The sequence below is a fragment of the Scatophagus argus genome, chromosome 2 (assembly GCF_020382885.2).
Source record: "Scatophagus argus isolate fScaArg1 chromosome 2, fScaArg1.pri, whole genome shotgun sequence".
Classification (NCBI taxonomy): Eukaryota; Metazoa; Chordata; class Actinopteri; family Scatophagidae; genus Scatophagus; species Scatophagus argus.
This window is the reverse complement of record NC_058494.1, coordinates 24,929,012-24,939,013: the sequence shown is the minus strand read 5'-3', so window position 1 is coordinate 24,939,013 and position 10,002 is coordinate 24,929,012. Positions and strand designations below refer to the sequence as shown.

The 10,002-nt window shown below is 43.2% G+C and overlaps 1 protein-coding gene across 1 annotated transcript in view; it reads left to right on the top strand.

The window, feature by feature from the left end:
- The first annotated feature begins 6,297 nt into the window (after window positions 1–6,297).
- Window positions 6,298–10,002, top strand: part of LOC124050643 (voltage-dependent calcium channel gamma-2 subunit-like) — a 52,545-nt gene continuing 48,840 nt past the window's right edge. The window contains exon 1 of the mRNA XM_046373388.1: window positions 6,298–8,407. Coding sequence (XP_046229344.1) covers window positions 8,197–8,407 — 211 coding nt within the window. The 5' untranslated portion in view covers window positions 6,298–8,196. The remainder of the gene's footprint in view (window positions 8,408–10,002) is intronic.

Sequence of the window (10,002 nt, the reverse complement as noted above, 5' to 3'; positions counted from 1 at the left end):
GGAGGTGAAGAAGAAGAGAGGAGAACAGAATGCGGCCACGTTGTCTTGTATGTGACTATAATGTGTGAACTACTCATAGAGCCACATAAGTTATAGAATTAAAATTAAAATGCAGCGCACGTGCTTATGCACTCACCTCCTGCACGCTCACTCTCGTTCTTACACAAATGCTAAGAAAGCAGAAACACGGCTGAAAGCATTAACGCCGCAAGAATTCAATTTATTTGACTGGTATTGCTGTGAATGCCTGAAAAGCATTTGTAACTGCAACTTAATCTTTGTTGAACTTTGACCTTCTTTATCTGCTGTTTGGTGGTGGGCAGGTAGCATTAGACCGTGGGTTTAATCACAGATTTTTTTCTGTGAAAACAACTGTGACAGGAAATTAAGTTGATTTCTCATAGAGCAGTGAGGTGGAACCTAAACAGTAAAGTTTCAGCAAATCAAATTTTTACAAAATGACTGAAGCTAAATCAGAGCTGAGGAATCTGCAGAGTTGGATCAAGATTTCCTGTGGGTTTTGTCACTTTTTAACAACCCTTTTGAATTGAGATACACTACTTTACAATACAAATCACCATCTGCAGTGAGTCATGATTGGGTAGATGATGAACTTTGTTCTTTTTGTGCTTTATTTTTAGTTGGCAAATTGGCTAGGAGAATTTAGTTTATCACGTTGTGGTGTGAATAGACAGAAAAATGAGCATCCATAGCCACAGTTTCAGTGGTCATCATGGCATACTAAGATTTACATTGTTCAGAAGTTGAAATTTCAGACAATTATGTTAACCATCAACAGTCTTCCTGACATGATCCATAACATTTGTGCCCAGCCTCAATATGGCATCTGAGGACCAAGCAAAAACATTCAAGTCTTAAATATGTTGTATTTCAGTTGAGATAAATCACAAAGTCACTTCTAATTTGAGTGCCTGAGTATTGCCTGTTCACATAAGGAAAAAGGACAAAAAGGTACAGCCTAAACATGCTACAAGAAACACTCAAAACAACTAATACGGGTGGACCATGAAAATTAGATAAGTTTAGAACCAATGGGTGAATTTCCTGAAAGACTACAGTAAATCATATTGGCTGAGACTGCATTGAGACCAGTGAAGATGAAAACTGTGAAAACGCCAAAACCACAGACACAAACTGCACGTTGCTTGTGCAGAATGAGCATGTCAGAACACAGCAACAGCGACGCAGCAACAATGCCGTGCTGGTCATGATTAAGGGATTTTCTGTGCCTCTCCTTTTGTCTCTGGCCATCAGCAGCCAGAGTGCAGCAGGGACTTGAGGCTGTGGCTGGATGAGAGGAGAGGAGGAGGAGGAGGAGGAGTAGTGTAGAATGTTAAACATGTCCTCTAGACCCCAGAGGAGGAGGAGGAGGAGGAAAAGGAGGAGGAGGAGGAAGAGGAGGAGGGAGGGCGGCCAACATGGCAGACTGTTCACCCTCTGCCTCTCTCTTCCTCTTCTTCTTCGTCTTCTTCTTCTTCTCTGTGGCTCTGTGTCTGTCCTCCTCTTGCTCTTCCTCTCACTTTCTTCCTCCCACTCTATCTGCAGCTTCTCCTCGTCGTCCGAGACTCCTCTGGAGACTGTTTGCACTCATCATTATGTGTGTCTCGGTACAGTCTTCAGATTTAGTTTCGTTACTGTAATTCTAATTCACTGAGTGTATGAAATGTTATTAGGCTAAAAGATTTGCGTCACTGAATGAGGTAACGCTCATTTGAAAGAAGTTAGACCTGCTCTTTCAGAATGATTGATAGAGCAATATCATAATACCTCACTGTACCTTTATAGAGCACTTAAATACCCTCATTTAACAACTCCCAATAGTTTCTGTAAAGTCTTTTTGAGACTTTATACAGACAGGATTTTCTCACACTTAAGGACATGCAGCACATTGTAATGGCAACTACCTACACGCCTTAAAAAGATTCACATGACTGTTTTCTATCCACCAACCATATGGTTGGGTTTGGTTAAGTTCATGCAACTAAAACTACTCGATTAATGTGAGGCCAAGATGACAAAACTGTCATCCACTCCTGGTGGGGGACAAGATGCAAACATCAGTCCCTGCCACAACACAGTCAACAAAATAAATGTTGGCTCTTACATTTGTGCAAACCAGGGATTATGTTGAAACTTGAGATTTGATATACAGAAACTTTACATTTCTTTACATTTCAATTTTATGATGTGTCGCACTGCCACCAACCCCTTTACCACCCAATAAGAAAATCAAAAACTCATCTGCATCTAATCTGTCCATGATATGACACATATTGTAGAAATGTTGATGGCTGCTATATATAAGAAATGTGCAAGAATTTCTGAATGTGGTGATAAAATGAACCACTTCTGATGCTGGATAAAAGGATCACATGAGAAAATCCAAGATGACAGCCAGCAGCCAGTTAGCTTACCTCTAGAGAAGCAACTAGCCTGGCTAAGTCGAGATCCACCAGCAGCAGCTCTTAAACTCACCGATTAACACGAAAAACCAAATCGTAAGGCATCCAGCAAAACTGGCCAGAAAACAATCATAGCAAACTCTTTTGTTGCACTGGCGCATTTGGGAGTATTTTTGTTACCTTTTGACAGAGCCGTGCTAGCTTACTTCCCTCGTTTCCCGCCATTTTCCTAAGTTTCATTAACCAAGACAGAATAGAATCAGATCTACATTGTTATGCCAAGGCAGGGTCTTCATCGTTGCCTTTGTAAAGTGTTTATGGTGGCACTGACAGGAGCATGTAGACATGTGTGGACCGAGACATAGCATAAGCATACTGTGCATATCATCACCCGCAGGTGCAGGCGGCTGTGGGCCAACTGGTGACAAGACAGAAGCTCCCTCATCACATCCAGATCAGACTACTGCTGCAGCTGTTATGGCCTTTCAAAGTTTGACGTTTTGACATTTAATTACAGCAGTCCCAACGGGCAACTAAGTGCAATTTCAAAATGCTATAAGGATGGCAAAATGCACCGTTCCATGTCTGAGGCATCATCTGAAACATGTATCGGGGGCTGAACCAGTTGCTACCTTTTGCTTCTTGATTTATACATTCACTCTGAGTCTCATGAATTGCTATTTCAGGCCAGCAGCGCCAGCAGCCTTATATCTCGGAGCTGTAGTGAGCGACTTTGCATATCAGAGGCTGCAAATGGCAGCGAGAGATAACTGTGAAAAATGTGAACTTTGGTACCTAGAAATCATGAAATGTGGTGTAGGAATCTCACCTCCTCTGTGAGTTAGCCTTTGTACCGCGTAGCCCACAGACACGTTGCTGCTGCTGTGTGTGTAGGATGTGAGCTCCATGCATCTGAAACGTCATAACACGTCTTATCTGAAGGAATCTGTGTGTTCACTGTGACCGTATGTAATCACAGTGCAGTCTAATGTAGTCCATGATCATGTAAACAGGTAGTAAATCAGTGTGAGATTTGGTTTTAAATATTCCTTCCTTGGATAAAGAGCTACATGTTAAAGGCTCATTCCACTGATTTTACACATAGAAAAGGACTATCTCAACTTGGGGTGGAGATTTAATATTTTTAATCGAATGTCTGTTTCATAAACTGCACTTGTGGCATTTTAAGACAGTTATCAAGTTGCATTATGGGATTTGAAGGAAGCCATGTCTTTGAAGCTTGGCCTATCCTCTGAAGGACTAAAAATTAAGATATATCCGCACCTGCTGCTTCACATTTGGCTCCTGTAAGTCCTCTAACTTTTTGGAAACACAACACTAAATCACTGGAGTGCACCTTTCAACTAATTTTGAGTTGCCTTCCAACTACCCAAGGACACACCCTAAAGCATGCCCTGCTTTAGCATCTATGTTACCCCAAATGGGACCACATGTTACAAAATGAACATCATGATGTACTGAGAAAGATTTTAAACCAGAAAAAGACATTTGAGTAGTGTTGATATTTGCTGAAACTGCAATGCCTTTTTTTATTTAAAGCCTTGTTTAACCTGGTCAGGAAAACCGCCTTTTCAAGCAAAACCAGGCCAAGACGAGAAGCAACAACAGTAGAGATCAGTTCAAACACGTGCATGAAGACATTAATCTCAAGCCTCCGTGAACAACAAATCACCCAGAGTCAGAAATGTAGCTTCAACCCGGCTTTGCTTCTAAACATAAAGAGTTTCTGTTACCTCCAGGTCAGCCTGCTGCACTGAGTGTGTGTGTGTGTGCATCTGTGTCTATATCCCTGGCAATCCCCCATGAAAATACCATGTGGCGACAGAGCAGCCTATCACAAGAGGGAGACAGTTGCCGTGGATCCAGCGAGGGAGCTGTCCGTTTCAGCACCACGAAGAGGCAACAGTAACCATGGTGCACTGTGAGGACGAACGAGATGTGACTAATAAAACACAAACAAACAAACACAATGAGGACATTTTTTACCCAAACTTCCAAATATAATATATGGGGATTTGCATGGAGATTATTGTTCTACAATCATGCAGACTGCAGGTGTTTTAGTCCACCTGCATCCACAGCTGACACTTAGATGCACGTGTATAATATTTGGGCATACTTTACCTTTAAGATAATATATTTTATTCTATACTCTGTGAAAATCTTTGGAATATGTGTCTAAACATGGTACGAAGTATATTTCAGTGGCTGTGACAGGAGCAGAATCTACGTCTTCCCCGCGAGACGCGAGGATATGAAACGTACGACAGTGTCAAACATACAAAGACCGGATCAGTGAGCTTTACAGCCCAGCCCATCTATTTGTGTTGAACCCGTCCAGGCCCTGAACAGCTCGGTCAGGTGTTTTACACTCACTGCTCACCCCTCTCATCACTCGTGCCTCATATCTCACCCTCACCAGGAAATTAAAATACACGTCAGTCTGTTGGAAAACAATAACCTGTTTGTGATGATACGTGACGCCTTATTGATCAGTCAGACAATAGTCTTCCTTCGCGCTCCCTCTTCTGTGTGAAGAGGTCAGAGGTCACGGGGTGGTGCCTTGCTTCAGCACACTTCTTCAGTCAAAGGGATCTGAACTTTACTTGCAAATGTTTTTAAGCGTTAGTCACACCTGCTGCCTAATAAAACTCAGCCAGGACTCTGCAGACTTTCCTTTTAAATGACCACACTGAAAAACATAAAACAGCAGCCAATCTAACCCCACATTCCTTTAGCAATTTAGGGCAACTGCACTGCAAAAAAATATCTGCTCCAACAACTTCTACTTTCAGGTCTTATTTTAAAAGAGCCATTGAAGTCAAATGCTTTGTATTGGGGGGACTTAAACACGGGAGGAAGTTTTTGGAGTGAAAGACATGGAAACTGGTTTTGGGCTTATTTCAATCTGTTGATCCATAAAACTAAAATTTGGATAATTTTTAGGCCAATAAAGTGAATTTAAAAAAACAAACATTTTGTGCATCCACCTGACTTGTTCCTGGCAGCAAACAGATCTTGAGAAACAAAATACTACAGATTCATTTCATGCTACGTTCCTTGAAAGAAAAGTATGTAATTAGGTACTAAATATAGTAGAAATCGAGCACGTGCTGGGCAGCTGTGTGTACTCTCACTTTAAACCTCCAGAGTAAACTCCTGGTTGTCACCCTGAAAGCGGTGAGGTGGAGACTCTTTCCGCAATGTCACTTGTTCTGAATATTATTTCATCTGAACATATTTATGGTTCTCGTTATTTTATTCATTTGTCTATTTTGTATGTTTGTATTTTATCTGTCTATTTTTTAACCTCATTTTATTGTGTTTTGATTGATTTCATTTGACTTTTTATTGTGGTGGTGGCACACAAATGACTAAAGTACATCAAGAAATGGCCAAAAAATAATTTTACAAAAAAGTCCATGGAACACCGACAAGCCACGTGTTTTCTTTGTTCAGGAAAACGAAATGCTGAAACTCAGCATTAGAACAACTGACTTGTTGAAAAGGACATTTTTTGCAGTGCGTTTGTTTTTGCGTAAAGTGCTGCTGCTGCTGCTGCTGCGCACGGAACATCATCTTCCCTCTCTCTCTCTCTCTCTCTCTCTCTCTCTTCCTCTCTCTCTCTCTCTCTCTCTCTCTCTCTCTCTCTCTCTCTCTTCCTCTCTCTCTCTCTTTCTCTCTCTCTCTTTCCCTCCCTCACCCCCCCCCTCTCTCTTCCTCTCTCCCTCTCTCGCTCTCTCTCTGTCTCTCTCTATCTCTCTTCCTCTCTCTCTCTCTCTCTCTGGTTGTGTCGATTTTTTTTTCATCCTCTGCTTCTAACCATCATCCACCCCCTCCTCCTCCTCTCCTCTCTCCACTTCTATCTCAGCTCTGCGAAGAAGAAAAACGAGGAAACCAAGGATTGATGTGTTGCTCGCCTTTAAATTTTATATTTTCATTTTTGCGCACATAATCCCCCCACGCCTGACAGCCTCGCCAAAACAGTCAGTGCTTTAGATGATTTCTGATGATTTTTATGTGATGACAGTAAACGGCTGTGTGTATATGTGTGTGTGTGTGTGTGTGTGTGCGCGCGCGCTCGCTGTGCTCCGGTTGGCCGTGATATAACCGTGTAGGATCGTTTGGATGCTGGAGGAAGAGGCTCTGACGCTCCGGGAAGCTTCGTCCACCCCTCTGTGTCCTCCTCATTCCTGCGACCGGCTGCATGACCGGTGATGCTCGGCCTCTCCGCCTGGATGCGCCCCTCTCTCCGCGGTGTGCCGTCGGTCCCGCTGCCTCTATCCCCCTATAGCAGATTTCCACTGTCGCCGGAGAAAGGTCTAGGGACCACATATGGAAACTGGGGATCAGAATTTTAGGAAAAAGGAAAACTAAGCAGGCCGTCGTTTGATTTTCATAACTTAGTAATTTTTTTTCTTCCTTTTTTGGCTTGATTGTTTGTTTGTTTGTTTTTTATTTGGAAAGAGGGGGTTGATCGTCCCTGGTTGGTTTATTTTCCTTCATCTCTTAAGGAATGGCTGGTTTTCATTGCACTCATGGTACCGGCTGATTATTTGGCATTATTTATCATTCTGTCCTTGATTTCGGGGGAGCGCTTGATTCTGCTGGTTTGAATTTATTCTGTAATTCCTTTTCAGCACATCCAGTATATTTTTAACATATTTTGGGCCCTGCCTGTCTGTCTTGCCTGTCTCTCATCACCCTCTTCCCACAGAATACATGTGATAGCCTGAATCTTCAGAAATGCCTGTGATGAGCCTCCATAATTCACTGATCCACCGGGTTGCATCAACGTAGTCAGATCTCATTCTGAATTGTGTCATCATCTGTTGGAGGTCTTTGCTTTATTTATTTATTTAGCTTTAATTGGGGCCATTTTAAAGAAATCAGGCCACAAACTGTGTTAGTCTTAACCGCCCTCCACCCCCACACCCCCAGTGTTTCTTCATCCCTGTTCAGTATGAATTAATTCACTCTGCGTGCATGCGTGTGCTCGTCCGTGTACAGGTGTGTGTGAGCGAAAGTTTGGATCTGCGAGGGAGTGTGTGTGTTTGTGCTTGTGTGTGAGAATGACAGTGTAGGCTGTATGTGACAGCCTACGTGGGGGGAGAAAAAAAATCAGGCGCTACATGCACATCATTCCATACATCACCGCTGAAGCTGTGAGGATTGTAATGCAAGTTTTAGTCAGCTCAGAAAGCCAAATTCAGGCCTGAGACAAACCCCGAGAAACAAAAGCAAGCAAAATCCTCCATCTTCTCGTTATCTTGGCCTGTTTCAGAGTTTGACATTTAGAGGCCTTCCAACTCAACAAAGTAGGCCTACATCCCAGACCAGGTCTCTTGTGGGATCTGCTAGAAGCCTGTGTTTTTAGGTCAACTTTTTTTTTCCAGAGCAGGGCAACTTACTGCCGCTTGAGGACTAGAATTTAGAAACCTCTGTAGCTAAGGGTTCTGTCATCCAGTCTGTTTGACCCATCTGTTGGGCCAAACAGCCTCCCATCCACCCCCCAAAACCTCCACCCTCATCTTAATTTTCACCTGTTTGCTGTCCCACCCCAAAACCAACCATACGATTTCCCCCGAGCTCCCCTAATTCCCCCGCCCCCCCAGCGGCCCCCCGCTACCGTCGTCCACCCGACACCGCCCACCCCCCGTTTTCCGAGCTGGCGTGGCGACGCAAACTCACAAATATTTACTTCCTGTACATCAAGAGGAAAGGGGGCCCCCCTTTCGTGGAATGCGGCAACATGGGCGTGTTTGACCGCGGAGTTCAGATGCTGCTGACCACGGTAGGGGCCTTCGCCGCCTTCAGCCTTATGACCATCGCCGTGGGGACAGACTACTGGCTGTACTCGCGCGGCGTCTGCAAGATCAAGAGCACCAACGAGAACGAGACCAGCAAGAAGAACGAGGAGGTGATGACGCACTCAGGCCTCTGGAGGACCTGCTGCCTGGAAGGTGAGCCGTAGATGCACTGAAGGAGCTGTATATATATACACATGCTCAGATACACCGACAACATCATGCATCAGGCACATCGATTCCTACATGCCCACTCGCACACATGCACACACTCCTGCATTCGCACTCATATGCCTACACATACGCTCACATGCCCACACTGTTCTGTATGTGCTCTGCATCCATCTCCACTCATGAAAACGCTTGCTTTAACCTACACACATACACACCTCCGCTCTGTCTATCCATCTGCATACTTCCTTGTTCCTGCCTGAAATCTGTGACATCATATCCTCATTTGAAAAGTGTTACCGGTCCTTCATGTTCCTGCAGAGATTTGAATTTCACTTCACTTCTTTCCATTTGGTGAAGTGTAGGAAGTCTGAACCTCGTTTTGAACTGTTGAGTGATGATTGCAGCTTCTTCCCAACAGGTGAATTGGAAGAAGCTACACAGCAAATGGCGTAAATGGCCGCTTTCTCGTCCAGCGCTTGGGTCGTTGTTTTGGCATGGCCCGGTGTGCAGATTGGCCTTTTAAATGCCCCAGCAGAGAGCAGTGCGGCTCACTTAGCTTAACTGGTTGCACAGGATGCAAAAACTTGTTATTGTTTTACATGCTATTGAAGAGAAAAATACTTAAAACTCTTCATGGTTGTCTTCATGAAGCCAGATGTCTCTATTAGTCTGTAGTTCAAATGAACAGGCAAAGTAAAACCCATGAAAGATTTTTTTAATTTCTTGCTCAGGCAACCCCAGTAATCCTTCGTCCTCTCCATGCTAGTCCTGAAGTTTTAGCTAACCTGTGCCAGTCTAGACTGCAAAAAGTGGAACAAAATCCACCTTCCATGTAAAAATGTTTTGAAAAACTGCTGCATTAGCAGTTTGATTCAGCCAATTCAAGTTTTTTCTGATCCTTGTTGCTAATTTTATTGCTGTATCTGTGGTATTGGGAAACTTTTGTGTCGTGTATCTGCATTGTTCTGTTGCTTTTGAACCATCATGAGGTTTTGTCCTGGACTTCACAATGCATTTTTGCATGCATGAACAAAGAATAAAATGTGGTCCCCTGTTTCAGACAGAGGACACACACTGAAAAGTAGAGTCACATAGGTCCAGTGTAAGAGGAACAAAGATTAGAGACACTTAAAACACTCACATCATGTCATGACATATTTGTACTGGTCAACAATGAACTTGGTGTGTGTGACTGTACCACAGCTAGAGACAAGAACCTGTAACAGGTTGGTTTGGGAGCTAAGATGAAGAAAATTTTGAATTAAATGTGGCATAAACCGGCAGTGCCCTATATAACACGTCCTTCAAGAAAATCATTCAAACTTATGAACAAATAAAAGTGCTGGACGTGTGCATTATATAAAGAAAAAGCAGTCTTAACGTCACGTAGTGTGTGATGGGTGAAGTCATGTCTTGATGTCATACAGATGAAAAAGTGAAACATCTCTTTTCATGTGTGAAACTAAAATTTTGCGTAGGTTAGGTTAGATTTTAAAACTCCTGTGATCTGAACTTGTCCTGCTTCTAATCTCAGTTGCTGCTAAATACTTTAACGTCTCTCTAACTCTAACCTTAAC